General features: G+C 37.8%; 1 protein-coding gene across 1 annotated transcript in view; it reads left to right on the forward strand.

Annotated features, from left to right (window-relative positions):
• Positions 1 to 10,791, forward strand: part of LOC144977436 (uncharacterized) — a gene marked incomplete at its 5' end in the record, with an annotated part of 124,718 nt that extends 113,927 nt beyond the window's left edge. The window contains 6 exon segments of the mRNA XM_078922650.1: positions 3,252 to 3,395; positions 3,966 to 4,090; positions 5,146 to 6,131; positions 6,637 to 6,738; positions 8,710 to 8,816; positions 10,060 to 10,791. Coding sequence (XP_078778776.1) covers positions 3,252 to 3,395; positions 3,966 to 4,090; positions 5,146 to 6,131; positions 6,637 to 6,738; positions 8,710 to 8,816; positions 10,060 to 10,281 — 1,686 coding nt within the window. The 3' untranslated portion in view covers positions 10,282 to 10,791.
• Between the last annotated feature and the right edge of the window lie 6,055 nt (positions 10,792 to 16,846).

The raw sequence follows: 16,846 nt of genomic DNA on the forward strand, positions 1-16,846 counted from the left end.
GGAGTCCTAGCTGGGAGGGAAGCAGTCAAATGCATATTTATTGTTTTGGGAGATGATATTTTTTTCCTTGTAAATCATCTCTCTGTTATGTATTATTACTATATTTGTTATTTTTTAATGTATAATGTAAGCATTTGAGTGTGTTCCTCTTTGTTGGATTTTGTTCTTGTGTCCGGATAAGACTTATAGGTGATCTCAAACTAAGTACATTGGTGATACGCTCTTGGAATCTACATCTGATCCCTATTTGTTCCCAGTTCCCCTATGTCTTACTTTCTCTTGGATGCTTCAACTGTAATTCTAGAACTTTTTACTATCCAATTTTCTTCCTTTTTACTGGCGCTGATATAACCTAAATGTGTTGCAAGCGCCGTAAAACCCTTAAAAACAAAACAACAATCATTGTGGAAAGTGTCATTTTAACGATTCAAATGTGCTGGTACTAAACCCGATAATTGAGCAACATTTGGACTAGCCTCTGTCATCTCAAACTTGTTAGTGTTAGTAATAGTAATTAAAAAGGCTGACTTTTATATGTTGCGATTCGATGGAGGGGGGGGGGGGGGGCGGGGCTTCGGCACACATCGCCCCTCATCCCGGGCCAAATGAGCGTTCCTTATTTTATTTTTGAAAAGTTGGCAGCTATGTAGAACTATCTGAAAGAATCAGATATGGCAGAATAAAAAGTCTTTCTACTAACCCTAACTTAATTGGCCAATGTAGCTTTATGTTCAGCATTTTCTAGATACCTAATGTAAAATTTCACTATTCTTTTTATGATAATTTTAAGAGTTGCAATCTTTAGAGGTGACTGTCAAGAAATGACACCTCTGTGCATTTAATTTCATTCTTTCTTTATCCCCTCATCCTTAATCAGAATAATAATAATTAATAATGAAAAAAAATGCAGCAACGACAGATTAGAACGGCATAAAGTGCTTAAGAATTATTTTTTTTGCATTAAACTTTATTCAAACGATTTTCAACACTTTTGCTTCACAGTTTATGCTTTTTAACAAATGCAATTAAGCAACTTACCAGCAACAACATATTGGTTTGTTATCATTTGAGGGTTTTATCAGTAAAACTGTTTCTATCCTTTTATGTTGCACTGTACACATAGCAAACTTCATGCTTTTATTTGGTGACCAAAGACTTATGTGATACAGTGGATGAATGTTTGTGATGGCTTTTGGAACTGAAATAAACCTGCAATATGATTTGTAGACTTCTATCGTTATGTATCATTTTTCGGTCAAATGTAAATATAATTTTACACGAGCTTGATGTATCATAAAACCCACAATGAGCTCAACGTGCAGCTGGTAGTACATTTATATGGACACGAACAACGTTGTTACAATTCAGTAACGTACTCCAATTAACACAAGTGAGACTGTAAATGAGACTTTTACAATGACTCTGCATCGCCACAAATATGGATTCGAACCCTGGCAACTCGGGCGTCAGACGAACTGTCTACCACGAAACCAAAGCAAGCATTGTGCAAGTTAAAGTGAATGAGCTGTTGATTGAAGCCGTTCATTGTGTCCATCAGATCTGCTGTCCTATCCATCCAACTCCATTCACTGGGTGGGGTTCCCGACTTCCCATAATGGGCAGGGACGTACTCGTTGCATCTTCTATCCCCCTATGTCTGTTTTCCAACTTGTTTTCTGTCTTTGTCTCGGGATGGGATTACTTGGTTTTGTCCAGGACCTGGCTGGGAGGGAAACAGTCAAATGTATAGTTCGAGTTTTGGGAGATTATATTTTTCCCTTGTAAATCATCTGTCTGTTATGCTCTTTATTGTTTTGTTTACATATTATTTATGCTTTGTAAACATTTGAGTGTATCCCTCTTTGTTGGGACCTGTGCTTGTGTCTGAATGAGACGTTTAGGTGATCTCAAACTAAGTACTTTGATAGTGGGCTCTTGGAATCTACTGTTTCCTATTTGAAACAAATCCCCTTTGCCTTACTTTTTCTTGGGTGCTCTAATTGTAGTTCCAGAACTTTTTACTATCCCATTTTCTTCCTTTTTACTGGCGCTGATATGACCTTAATGTGTTGCAAGCGCCGTAAAACCCTTAAAAACAAAACAAAACAAACCAAGTCCATTCAGTGGTATACAACAACAACAAATAAACTCCTCTGCCTGGTCCCTTCTATCTCTGATCTTAACCTGGGTCGTCAGGTTTCTAAAGGGGTCGGGGACTGCAAAAACAATGGCGCACGGAGCAACTGGGAATATTTTTTGCCGTGTTTGTGTCCCAGGTTATTTCCCTGAGCGCCCCTTCTGAGGGATGGACCTTCCCAGGAGTTAGTAAATGCGTTGCTCGGCCACTTCACTCTACGCACACTGGGATAAGCTTCGACACTATGGCCATGAAGCTCTTAATCTTAAGGACTTACTTTATTTTAGACAATTTGGTGGTAGCTCACTTGAAAATGCACTCTTAGGTATACACATATATAAACATATACTGGGCTCCCTAAAAGGGTTTTTTAATGTGGTCTCCCTAAAAACATGTTTTTACCAAATGTCTCCTTAAAGCTACAGAAACACTTAGTAAAACATTAGGGGGACCGAGTAATTTTCTATATACCATTGTGATCATCAAGCATCAGAATTGTGTTCATAAATCATTGTAGGGAATCAAACTATACTCATTTGAACAAAGATTGAACAGTTTAATCAATTTGAACAAGACATATGCTTGGTCCTCCAATTGGTGCATTTCACAGTGGTCACCTTAATAGTGGATTGATACTTATATATATATATATATATATATATATAATATATATATATATACATATATATAGGTTTATATATTTATATATATATATATATATAGATTTATATATATATATATATATATATATATATATATATATATAATATAGAGAGAGAGAGAGAGAGAGAGAGAGAGAGAGGGGGGGTAGGAGGTTATAAAACAAAAACCATGAAATAAACGTGCTCTATGTAGATTGAATGAAACAAGAAACAGCGTTGTTAGAGAGAAAGGTACAATTTGAATATATATATATATATATATATATATATATATATATATATATATATATATTGAATCGTGTTGATATGATAGGAATAGTGCTCGACATGTAGCAATGGAGCAATGGATAATATATATATATATATATATATATATATATATATATATATATATATATATATATATATATAACATGTTTCTATTTCCTTACCTCCATTTCTGTCAATACCAGGAACTAGAGCGCCAGGACGTGGAGGCCATCTGCATCAAGGAAGAACTGGAAATCGCCAAGAGTGAGGTGGACACGTTGAAGAGGCTGATGAGTGGAAAGGATATGCTTGTGTTACAGAAATGCCAGGCATTGGACCAGGCAAAGGTTTGTGGCAACCATTGGTGACAGAATAGTCAAAAGAAATGTGTTTTGTTTTATATAAACTTTCAAGAAAGTGCAGATGGGAAACAATATCAATGTGAATTGTAATGTCTGTTTACAATAAATCATTGGTTACCTACAACACAAAAATAAGTTTTTGACGAGAAAGTTTTTCAAAGTTTTTTATTAAAAATAATATAATTGGAGCTTTTAAAAAAATATATATATACAATATATATATATATATATATATATATATATATATATATATATATAGAGAGAGAGAGAGAGAGAGAGAGAGAGAGAGAGGGAGAGAGAGAGAGAGCATAATCCACTACACGTGCTCAAAGCGCTTAACATAGGGCCCTGACCAACATCAACACGTAACATGTAGAACAAAACATGACGCCTGCTATGCGACATTACATTTTTTTCCGACAGAGGCAACGATGTTAACGGTCATACATTCATTTATCACCTGAGTACGGTGAGAGAATGTGAGTAAAGAGGCTTTTCCGAGAATTATTTTTGATAATTAAATATGAATAAGAATTTTGTTTCTGTTTCACCCAGAGTGTCATGTCCAACCTTCGTGCTACGGCAACAAGCGATGTGGAAAAACAGCGATTACGTCAGATACAAAATGTTTTGGACCAGCTGAAGCAGATCCACAACAATACGTCCCCACCAGAAACCAGGTAAGAGAGACTGCCCGAATCTGAACATCCGATTTTGGTGTGTCTGAATAATAAAAGATAAATTTAAAGGATAAATTCACCTTCTTTATCCTTGGTAAAAATAAAGATAATTATTGAATTATATTGTCTTAGTCCGAAAAATTATAATATCGCCTAACAGGCTGCATGTTCCGTCCTACATGTTAAATGTTGCTGTTGACCAGGGACCCATGTAAAGCGCTTTGAGCACATTTAGTGGATATACCGCTATATAAAGCTAAGGTAACATTGTTCTTTAGAGTCAATCTGGAAAAAAAAGGTGATATAAACAAGGCGTCAACTACGGTGTCAAGTGACTGCTAATGGCTATGTGGTCTTGTGGTATATGGCACTCGCTTTCGGATCGGAAGCTTCTGGGTTCGAGCCTTGCTAGGCGCATAGTTGAGTCGTTGGAAAAGGCTCCTCTTTATTCACATTCTCTCACTTGTAAAATAAGTACATGGCCGTCAACAGTGTTGTCTCTGTCCAAAAACAATTGTAATATCGCCTAACAGGCGTCATGTCAAGTCCTACATGTTACGTGTTGCTGTTGGCCATGGACTCCATTGTAAAGCGCTTTGAGCACGTTTAGTGGATATTGTCCTATATAAAGGCTCGATTTAATGACAAGACTTGTATTATAATTGGTTAGGGCTTAGCCAATGCTTAAAAAGAAAATAAAGTAAACCGTCTCGGTCGAAATGTGTATTCAAACTCCTGGGACAAACCCATCGACAAAATTGGTTAGATAATTGTTTAAAATGATAAAATAAAAATATAATTCCATTTATTCATCCCATTAATTTTTTTCTATGATCTATTCCAAGGGAAAAATGGAATAAACCAGGCGTTAGCCTCAGTGCAGCGGCGGAAATTGAGCTAAGGCGATGTGACTTGCTCAAGGAAATACCTTTCGGGTACGAAGCAAAGACCATACCGCTGAGCCATACTGACCCATTATAGCTTATCTATTACATTTATCATTATCTGTAATAATTCTGCTTTACCTCCAGCTTATAATTTCTGCTATTCCACAGATCATCCCAAAAACCTACTCCCCACAACCGTTTCGCCCAGTCCCGACCAAGATCAGCCATGGCCGAAACGAATCGTGGCGGGATCGACATCAACAACCACCCCTACCCGCCCGACTCCAACAACCAACCGACAAACGGCAAAGAAAACTCCAATGCTGAAAACACAAACAACGACCAATCAAAATCGTCCACCTATATATTCCTCGAACGCTTTCTCGACGATACAGAAGGACTCAGTAACAAACAAAAGCGTGCGAAAACATCGCAAGGTCATTCAAATAACTCTACCCATTCTCCTAGAGTCCACAGGAGTTCTTCTTTACATCTACTAGATACAGGGGTCTTACATAATAACTCCGTGGGTACTGGTTCTTCCAACCACCACCACCAAAACGGAGGTAGTACATCCAAAAACGGAGATCTTCTAAATAGAAAACGTGCCACTTCCTCCCACAACATCTACAACCATTCAGCATTATCGTCGGCCACATCCCCACGAAACAAAAACAAAAAGACCTCATCCACGACGACAACAATGGTACACGCCACTGCCCCACCACCACCCAATGTCTACACGTCTGAAAAAAGTTCCAAACAACTCCAATACCAGCCGTCTCTAGAATATTCTCTGGGGGTGAGCACGGACGACGATCTGACCACAGATACCTCTCATTGCCAAAGCAGCCGACACAGATCCACGGAACATCTCACCAATGGAGATGGCCCCGAGGGAAAACCAGCCTCACGACCTAGATCCGCTTTCGAAGTTTCCAAACGAAGCCACTCTACCGGAAGCGATTCGGAATCTGGGTCACATGACGCTTGCGCAGACGGGGCTGGTGGTAAATTTACGAATCAACAGTTGTTGACACTTTCGAGACTATCTGGGTCTGAGAAGGATTCTATTCTTGACCAGGTCATTCAGATCGGAGACCGGGTGTCCATCAAAGTCAACCAGAAACCCCCGAGATACGGAAGGAAAAAGCGTGAGTAATTATCTGTCATTCTATATTATCCATGTTACATCTGTGTTCAAGTGTCCAGAGTAATCATTACAAGCATTTCATTCAAATTTGTAGGAGTTTCTAAAAACTCTAAAACTCTTCTGGACTCTGAGTAATATGCCGTACTCTGGAGAAAAAAAGTATTTAAAATTTTGGCCAGAAAGCTCGTCCTTCAAATTTAGATCGATGAAAATGACCACCATTTTGGCAAAAATTCTTAAACTTAGTGCCTCGTATAGTGTATACGTTTTTCTTTTATGATGCCTATATGAATGTCATACTTGGTCAACATGGGTGATTTCTGTTGACATCAGACATCTTGTTTGATGAATTATCTATAATATTCCCTTGCAGAATGCCTAGGCGCAATGTCTTATGATGTCGTGGCGGAAAGACACAATTTTTAAAAAATAATATGAATGTCATATTTATTTTGTTTATCTCAATTATAATTTATAACTTTACTTATTCTTCTTCCTCTTTAAAGCCAAACCAGTGACGTTCACGGGTATTGTCAAATACAAAGGGTTGATGGACAGCGAGCATTATGACGCAAGAATATACGTGGGCATGCGTCTGGACGCACCTTGTGAGTAGATTGTTTACATACTGGGGACAATGGGTGTGTTAAATACATGGTTGGGGTCGAGGGAGATTGAGAAACAATAAATAAACAAAAAATCACAATTGGCGTGGCGTGCTTACAGTGTAAGGTGGTGCCAGAATCAGAAGAAATAAAAAATTACTTAAAACATACTGTACTTTGTAAATACAAAATCAAGAAAAATAAATAATAAGAAAAGACTTATTCAAATAAGTAAGAAGCGGTATATAGATACCATCTCTCAGTTTTATTTTATTTTAAATGCTGTAATCTATTTGTAAAAGATGGATGCGGTGCCAGGCACCAAATCAACAAATATAGCCACGCCTCTGAGAAAATCCCTTTATTCATCCCATAGGGGACATTTGTTTTAGGGTCTATTTCAAGGGAAGGCTTGAATAACCCAGGCGTCAGCCGCAGTGTAGCGCCGCAAACTAAGCTATGGCGAGGTGATTTGCTCAAGGCCACACAGCGCAGCGGGTATTTGAACTCTGTACCTTTCGGGTACTGAGCAATGACCGTACTGTAGGGCTACGCTACCCCAAGGGAAGTAACCCTTACAAAAGCTTTTGAGGAATGCAGTAATTCCCTATTTTTGTCCCTTGATAGATTCTTTGTGTTGAGAAGTCTCGAAGTACGAAAAAGAGCTTTTCAAACGAGTGTAAAGTACATCCTACGGTATACCGCTTTTTAAGGCTTTACCACTTTGATAGGCCGTGTGGGGGGATGTACAGCATAGCGGCAATAAATAATATAATATGGCTCATAAAGCGAAGCAACAAGGAAAGGTGACATTTCGGCCCTACTAGACTTAGGCCACACGACAGACAAAATGCACAGGAAATAGCACGAGCGTCTATTTTACATTGTTTTGCTTTACGAGCCTTAATTGCACTCATTATTTTCTTTACAGTATGATTCTTTTACTTCGGCACTTCTATCTTACATTTACCAATGCTAAACAGACAGTTACCATTGCCTTCTCTCACATACATTTGTAACCCTTGGTCGCAAAACGGTGATTCTGATTGTCGGGACGGGCTAGATATTGGAAATTAAACTTGAGTTTTAACATAGCGCAATATCAACTATTCGTGCCCAACGCGCTTTACAAAGGGTTGGTTCCTGAGTAGCAGCGACACGTGAGGCGATATTTACAATATTTTTTTTCTGATTCTTTACGATTCATTGAACACTACTTTTTCCAAAGTGGGAGATAATGACATCACCCACAAACACACACACACACACACACACACACACACACACACACACAGTCACACAATCACGCACATAAATGCCAAAAACAGAGAGAGAGAGAGAGAGAGATAGAGAGAGAGAGAGAGAGAGAGACCTCACACCATCTTCCCACTTATTATATATTCGGCTATGTGGTCCCACACTCGCTTTCGGATCGGAAGGTCCTGGGTTTCGAGCCTCGCGCTCAGCGCATAGTTGAGTCCTTGGAAAAGGCACTTTACTCACATTCTCTCACCGTACTCAGGTGTAAAATGAGTACCTGGCCGTTAACAGCGTTGTCTTTGTCCGAAAAATTGTAATATCGCCTAACAGGCGACATGTCCCGTCCTACATGTTAAATGTTGCTGTTGACCAGGGAACCCTTGTAAAGCGCTTTGAGCACATTTAGTGGATATTGCGCTATATTAAGCTCATTTTTAAAGCTCATTTTAATATTCCCAAACATGATTTTGATTCTTTGCCCATCATTTTGTTCCACAGTGACGGGACACACACTCATACAGACACTTACACACTCACACACACACACACAGTCACACACATACACACACTCACACACACAAACACACACACACACACACACTCACAGTCACACACATACACACACTCACACACACACAAACACACACACACTCACAGTCACACACATACACACACACATGATTTTGATTCTTTACCCATCATTTTGTTCCACAGTGGGAGACAGTGACGGGACCCACAAAGGAAAACGTTACATGTTCACACCCAAAAACCATTGCAAGTTCTTCAAGATTCGAGACCTGGACACAGTGTTAGACATGGCTGTAAGTATTCTTTGACCTGGACACCGTGTTAGACATGGCTGTAAGTATTCTTTGACCTGGACACCGTGTTAGACATGGCTGTAAGTATTCTTTGCAATCTCTAGTTTATCATGCATGCAATGCGGCCGTATCGTAACTTAACACACTATCGTTTATCATGCAATGCGACCTTATCGTAACTTAACACACTATCGTTTATCATGCAATGCGGTCGTATCGTAACTTAACACACTATCGTTTATCATGCAATGCGACCGTCTCGTAACATAACACACTATCCTTTATCATGCAATGCGACCGTATCGTAACTTAACACACCATCGTTTATCATGGCAATGCGACGGTATCATAACTTAACACACTATATTATAGTTTATCATGCAATGCGACCTTATCGTAACTTAACACACTATCGTTTATCATGCAATGCGACCGTCTCGTAACATAACACACTATCCTTTATCATGCAATGCGACCGTATCGTAACTTAACACACTATCGTTTATCATGGCAATGCGACGGTATCATAACTTAACACACTATATTATAGTTTATCATGCAATGCGACCGTATCGTAACTTAACATACTGTCGTTTATCATGGCAATGCGACCGTATCGTAACTCAACACACTGTCGTTTATCATGGCAATGCGACGGTATCATAACTTAACACACTATATTATAGTTTATCATGCAATGCGACCGTATCGTAACTTAACATACTGTCGTTTATCATGCAATGCGGCCGTATCGTAACTTAACACACTATCGTTTATCATGCAATGCGACCGTATCGTAACTTAACACACTATCGTTTATCATGCAATGCGACCGTATCGTATCTTAACACACTATCGTTTATCATGCAATGCGACAGTATCGTAACTTAACACACTGTCGTTTATCATGCAATGCGACCTTATCGTAACTTAACACACTATCGTTTATCATGCATGCAATGCGACAGTATCATAACTTAACACACTGGCGTTTATCATGAAATGCGACTGTATCGTAAATTAAGACACTACCGTTTATCATGCAATACAACAATAGGTACAACAACACACTTTTTTGATCTTGCAATGAGACCTTACGGTAACATAACACACGTTTCTGTTTTATCAGTAATGTGACCATACGCTAAATTAACATAATATCTATTATATCTTCTTTACAATGTCTAGATAGAGTCAAGCGCATTCCTGTTCTAATCCAATATTATCATCTTTGTCTCCCCAGTCATCCGTGTACGTTTCGACCGCACGTCTCATTGTTCGATTCTTGGAAAGACAGAACCTTCGGGAAACCATCAATTCTTCAGCAACGAATGGAGGGCCAGTACAAACAGCTGTTACGTCATCTAACAACAACAACAGCAACAACAACTATAACAGCCATCAGCATACAAACACTCAAACTCACTCACAACAAGAACCTGTTTATACTAATGGATATGTTTGAGTACTCACCGCCACCACCACCATCACCACCACCACCATCACCACCACTAACGCCAACAATATCATCATCAACAACAAGAGCAACATTAACAACAACAGTACCAACTATGTCTATAGATAGTTCGAAGATGACGCCACTCAGGTCTTTGTTATTGCTTTTTGCCATCCGCGTTTATGAGTAATTCTCACTTAACTATAATATCCAGACTATAAAAGTTTATGGTTACACAGAGTTTTGTGTGTTGGTCCGTTATACTTCCGGATGGCAATATTGTGAGCTTCTAATCCAAGCGCATTCTATCTATACCCAACCAATACCATACAAACCTAGGGTTGCAAAGCGGCCAGAGTTCTTCGTGAACAGTTTCGACATCAAAAGTGGCCAAAATACAACATTACGTGCCAAACACTATGAACACTCTGACAGTGGCCTTCGAAAAAATACCCATGGCCTGACATTGACCAACACATGAAGTCAAAAGACAAGTCTTTGGCCACAAAAGAAAATAAATCTTGACTTGTATTCAATAGCTCAACAAATTGAATAACTTGTTTCCTTGAGCTCTACTAGCAACAACTCACTAGACGCAAATACAAACCTAAAAAATGACGTCAAGCTGCCAGTTCTAGAGGGTTCTAGTGTCAGGCTATAATATGTTAACGATGGCTACGAACAGTGGCCTTCGAAAAAACCCATGGCCTGACACTGACCAATATATGAAGTCAAAAGACAAGTCTTTGGCTACAAAAGAAAATAAAATCGTGAATTATATTCAACAGTTCAACCAATGGGATCACTTGTTTCCTTGACTACTACCAAAGTCAACTCACTAGGCGGTCCACAAACCTAAAAATGACGTCAAAATATGGGTCGCAGTGTCAGGTTATAAGTTAACGATGGCTCCGGTCAGTGTCAGCGTGGCCTTGATACTGACCAAAAAATGACGTCAAAATGCCAGTCTTTTGCCACAAAAGAAAACAAATCGTGAGTTGTATTCAATAGTTCAACCAATGAAATAACTTGTTTCCATGAGCAATACTAACGACAACTCACCAAACGGTGCAAAAACCAAATAATGACGTCAAACTGCCAGTCATTTTGGATTTCAGTATCAGGCTATAACATAACGATGGCTACGGTGTCAGGCTATAAGTTAACGATGGATATGCTCTGACCGTAGCCATCGTTATGTTATATCCTGATTCTGAAATCTAAAAGGACTGGCAGTTTGACGTCATTATTTGGTTTTAACACCGCCTAGTGAGTTGTCGTTAGTCGAGCTCATGGAAAGTTATTTCATTGGTTGAACTTTTGAATACAACTCACGATTTGTTTTCTTTTGTTGCAAAGACTGGCATTTTGACGTCAATATTTCGTCAGTGTCATGCCATAACATTACGATGGCCACGCTCTGACCCCCTTGAAGAACTTATCTGTTTTGATAAGCAAAGAATATCGACTAAACTAGGAGATAATTAGTTAATGGAAAAAAATGAATTGGAATTAATAGATACTCAATTCTTTGTGTGTGGCCAATTTTGGCCAAACTGCATACGTACTTGGCCATCTGGCAGCCTTGTTGATAACCCTGACATAATACCGCTGGTTTTTTTTCCGAGATAGGGGGGGGGGGAGTTCATTTTTGTCGTTGTTGTTTTGTTTTTAATTTTTCTTTTCAATTCTATTATTCAAACCGTTTCTAAACAAGCAGATCTGTGATCAACTCAATCCCAGTGTAAATAAATATTCTGTTGGGATTACCTCCCTTTAATGTCATATTTGTCATCGTTATCGCAACCAACAGTATTCGCCCCTGACATGTCAGTGCTGTATCACCATCAAAATCATCATCATCATCATCAGCATCATCATCATCATCATAATCATCATCATCATCATCATCATCATCATCATCATCATAATCATCATCATCATCATCATCATCATCATCATCATCATCATCATCACCAGCATCATCTGCAGCATTAACATCATTGTTATCATCATCATTAATATCATCGTCATCATCCTCAGCATTAACATCATCATCATAATCATTGTCCTCTCATCATCCTCATCGACATCATAATAATAAGAATATCTTTCATCTTCATCTTCATCATTCTAAGTTATGAAATCTTAACGATAATCTACAAAACAAATTCAGGCCAAATTTATCAAAAACACTCCAATACCTTTCTAACAGGTAAATCCTCAAGAAATCCTCACAAGAAATAATCCTTAAAGATTCAAAAATGCAAAATGCTCAGTTTTATGTATATGAAAACAACTAGCTAGAACACAGAGTAGCAAAACATGAATGAACACATGACTTAAAATGTAAAAAGATGGCAGAGAAATTATATATCATTTTGATGTCTATCTAGAATTTAAGTGATGCATTCGCATTTTTTAATATTTTTGTTAACAGCTGAAAAAGTGTTTTGAGCCCGAGAAGTTCTGGGTTTAGTATTTTATACTTTTTCAGAAGATGTTATAATCTTTTTAATTCGTTACGTCATTATTGTTTTCTCCGATTTATCATTCCCCCCATCCATTTAAACCAGTGCCCGATCTTCAGTGATCAACTAGACTTTTCTCTCTGCAAATATATATCTATAAATATATTAACTAATTTGTCAATAGAATACACACTATGTGTATGACTAAAAATTAATTGTTAATATTGTAATAAATATCAATTAAGGTCTGTATGTATATATATATATATATATATATATATATATATATATTATATATATATATATATAATAAATAAATAAATAAAATTCCCTTTATTCATCCCATAGGGGAACTTTGTCTTTAGGGTCGATTCCAAGGGAAAACTGGAATAACCCAGGCGTCAGACGCAGTACAGCGGCGCAAATTGAGCTAGGGTGATGTGACTTGCTCAAGGCCACACAGCGCAGCGGCGGTGTGTGCTCGAACTCGGTACCTTTCGGGTACGAAGCAAAGACCGTACCGCTGAGCCACGCTGCTGTCCCCTATAGGAGTCAACTATACTATTTTTAGATATCAATGATTATTTATTATTGTGAGTAATAAACACCTCGCATTCATAACCCAAATATATTTGTTATTTCTTTCTTTCTTTCTTGCTTAGACTTCATCAGTAAGAATGATTAACTTAAAAAAAAAAAAGTTTGAGAATTTGTTTAGCACATCGTCTACCAAACGTACCCAGAGCGTTTTACAAGAATTCCAAGTCAACAGCAACGATTAACTCACTCAACCCTAACACCGACTATATCCGTAGTTTACCCGGGGTTACTTTTACCACATGCCTATGTATTACATTTTTCTGAGAAAATTTTTAGGCGTAGTATCAAAGCTAATGTTCTTAATTTTTACATGTTAATGGTAGTTGAATAAAATCAGACCTCTTTCTATGCTCATGCTAATTTTTAATACATTTCTTTCCTATTTTGAAAAGTAGCAAAATTTTATAGGATTGAGTGAGTTAACCTGTATGACTGAACATGAGTAACAACTTTTTAACAGCTCTTTGAGGACGTAAAGTTGATATTGCGCCATAAAAATGCTCATGTTTTTGAAAAGAGTTGATCCTTTGGAGCAGGCTTTAAACATACATATTGTCTCTTTTACCAATGGACTTGTAACCACACAGTATTGGAGCTTTTATATAGCGCAATATCCACTAAACGTGCTCATAGCGCTTTACAAGGGGTCCCTGACCAACAACAACATGTAACATGTAAAACGAGGCATGACGATTGTAGGGCGATAATACAATATTTTTTTTTCCGACAGAGACAACGCTATTAACGGTCAGGTACTCATTTTACACCTGAGTACGGTGAGAGAATATGAGTAAAGAGTCTTTTCCAAGGACTCAACTATGCGCTAAGCGAGGCTCGAACCCAGGACCTTCCGATATCCGAAAGCGAGTGTCATACCACAAGACCACATAGCCGCAGGTGTATATTTTGCGTAATAAAATTGGAAGCTTCTGTTTTTAAAAAAATCGAACAATGATCGGGATATTGGATTTGATGAGCCGATATGTTCCATTCCCATGACAATGCGAATCGAATCTGCACGTTGTTGACATTCATGGGTCTCCAGGGCCGTGACGAGAAGAATACATGGCCTGTCTTACAACATACGTATTTGTACAGACCGATCGTTTTGTAAACAATGGATTGAGTAAGGAAACAAGATGATTTGGTTCTACATTTTAAAGAGAATGTATGATGACATATAAAAACTAAGTATAGGGAAGGTTTGTCTTTAATATATATATATATATATATATATATATATATATATATATATATATATTCAAATTTGATAATTTACATCTTAAAGTGCACAGGCCTTGTGTTTTTCACGAGAATGAGCGCTGTATAAATGTGTATTATCATTATTATTATTATTATTACTATTATTATTATTATTATTATTATTATTATTATTATTATTATTATTATTATTATTATTATTATCATTATTATTATTATTACTATTATTATTATTATTATTATTATTATTATTATTATTATTATATATATATATATTTATATATTTATATATATGTATATAGATTCTGAAAAAGAGACACAGAATATAGATTTCCAAAATATTTTATTATTATTATGGTGAATTGGGCGACAACGAAGAGGTACAATTTCGTCTTGAGAACACCAAAATTACAAATTCGGGAGCAGGTACTGGTGTAAAATATACACTAGGAAAGAGGTGCCTGGCAAAGCAGAAAGAAAAACCGCATGAAAAGAACATCTAAAAAAAAACAATCAGCCTGCCGTCACTGAGGATCGGACAGGAGAACTGTTGATTAGCAGTCCTTCAGAGTCATTCGGTCCATGGAGCCGGAGTTTATCCCATGCTTTTATAGCGTGAAACGGACTATAACAGTTTCGTGTTGTCCTTTGGATAGGACGCTAGTCTATGTACAGTTTCGTCAAATCTAACGGAATCAGTTACCCATTCACTGCTGTGTAGACAGGGGGTTGGGTCAGAATAAAATTTCGACTGCATCTAGGATAGATCTCGGTCCCTTTGCGTGTGAAGCGAGTGCTCTTCCAACTGAGCTATTGGGACCCCCAGACCTGTTGATACCTCATCAACTGTCCAGTGACCTCCGTTGTAATCCGAAAGGTATGGGTATCACCAGGCAACGGCCCATTTCATGCATGGCTGTCTCTGGTAATGCTACATAGATACAAAACTATTCGGATTTCTTTCTTTCTTACAACAGTGATTTTTGCCCTGAAAGTTTTAAAATCATAATGTAAAAACCCAATTAGTGACCCCTCGTCTCAAAACGGTATTATGTCGGGATGGACCAGATGCTAAAAAGTCAAATTATAGTTAAACTGGTCAATAATATGAAAGGTTGGTATTTAGCACAGTAAAATACGATATTCATTCTCCTCTATAAAGCATTACAAACTCAAGGTAATTCCATTCTACAAATTCCATTTTCAGCATCTTAATCATCCCGACTTAATACCGGGTTGAGACGAGATGTCACTATTAGAGTCTCTGAGAAACAGATGGTAAAGACTGGAAAATAACCCCCCCCCCCCCCCCCCCCCACCTGCTCCCCTCCAAAAAATGAAGAATGAAATATATACAAATAAAAAAATAAAATAAAAACAAATAAATTTTAAAAAAATAATTGAGATTTTATACAGCTCAATATCCACTCAATGTGCTCAAAGCACTTTACAAATAACAAAATAAATAAACCAAACCTTCATAATGCCCCTCCCTTAAAATTCCACGTATTTAAAAATTTATCCCGAAAACTCTTTGTTCTCAAATATCGATGAACTAAAATGACCCTTAGGAGAGTCCCGTTATCTCAGTTGGTAGAACACTCGTTTCACAACGGAAAGGGACCAAGATCGATCGCGGGTGCAGTCGATATTTTTTTCCCGAAAGCCTCTCCAGTGCCAGGCATTGGTGTATAAGGTAAAGATATGAAAGAGTGGAGATTTAATTGTCTGTTTCAATTCAATGCGTCACTTTGATAGGACACAGTGCAAGACAAAAAAAGTAAATGAGGTGCGAGGAACCCCCCCCCCCCCCTTTGGAATCAGGTTACCTCGTCGACTTGAGCACGTAATACCTGCGGTTATGTGGTCTAGTGGTATGACACTCGCTTTCGGGTCAGAAGGTCCTGGGTTCGAGCCTGGTTCGGCGCATAGTTGAGTCCTTGGAAAAAGGCTCTTTACACACATTATCTCACCGTACTCGGCTGTAATATGAGTACCTATCCGTTAACAGCATTGTCTCGGTCAGAAAGAAATTGTAATATCGCCAAATAGGCGTCATGTCTTGTTAAAACTTGTCACGTGTTGCTGTTGGTCAGACACCTTTTGTAAAGCGCTTTGAGTTTAGTGGATATTGCGCTATTTAAAATCTAAAGTCTTGTATTATTATTATTATTTTTTTTTGTTTTACAAAGGAGTGGAGTTGGTTAACCCTCTCCTTACCAGTCATTTTCAGGATTTTCCCCAAAACTTCACACCCACCTAACACAAAAATATATTTCTTT

The sequence above is a fragment of the Berghia stephanieae genome, chromosome 7 (assembly GCF_034508935.2).
Source record: "Berghia stephanieae isolate SIO BIC M18660-M18661 chromosome 7, UCSD_Bste_1.3, whole genome shotgun sequence".
In the NCBI taxonomy this organism is placed as follows: domain Eukaryota; kingdom Metazoa; phylum Mollusca; class Gastropoda; order Nudibranchia; family Aeolidiidae; genus Berghia; species Berghia stephanieae.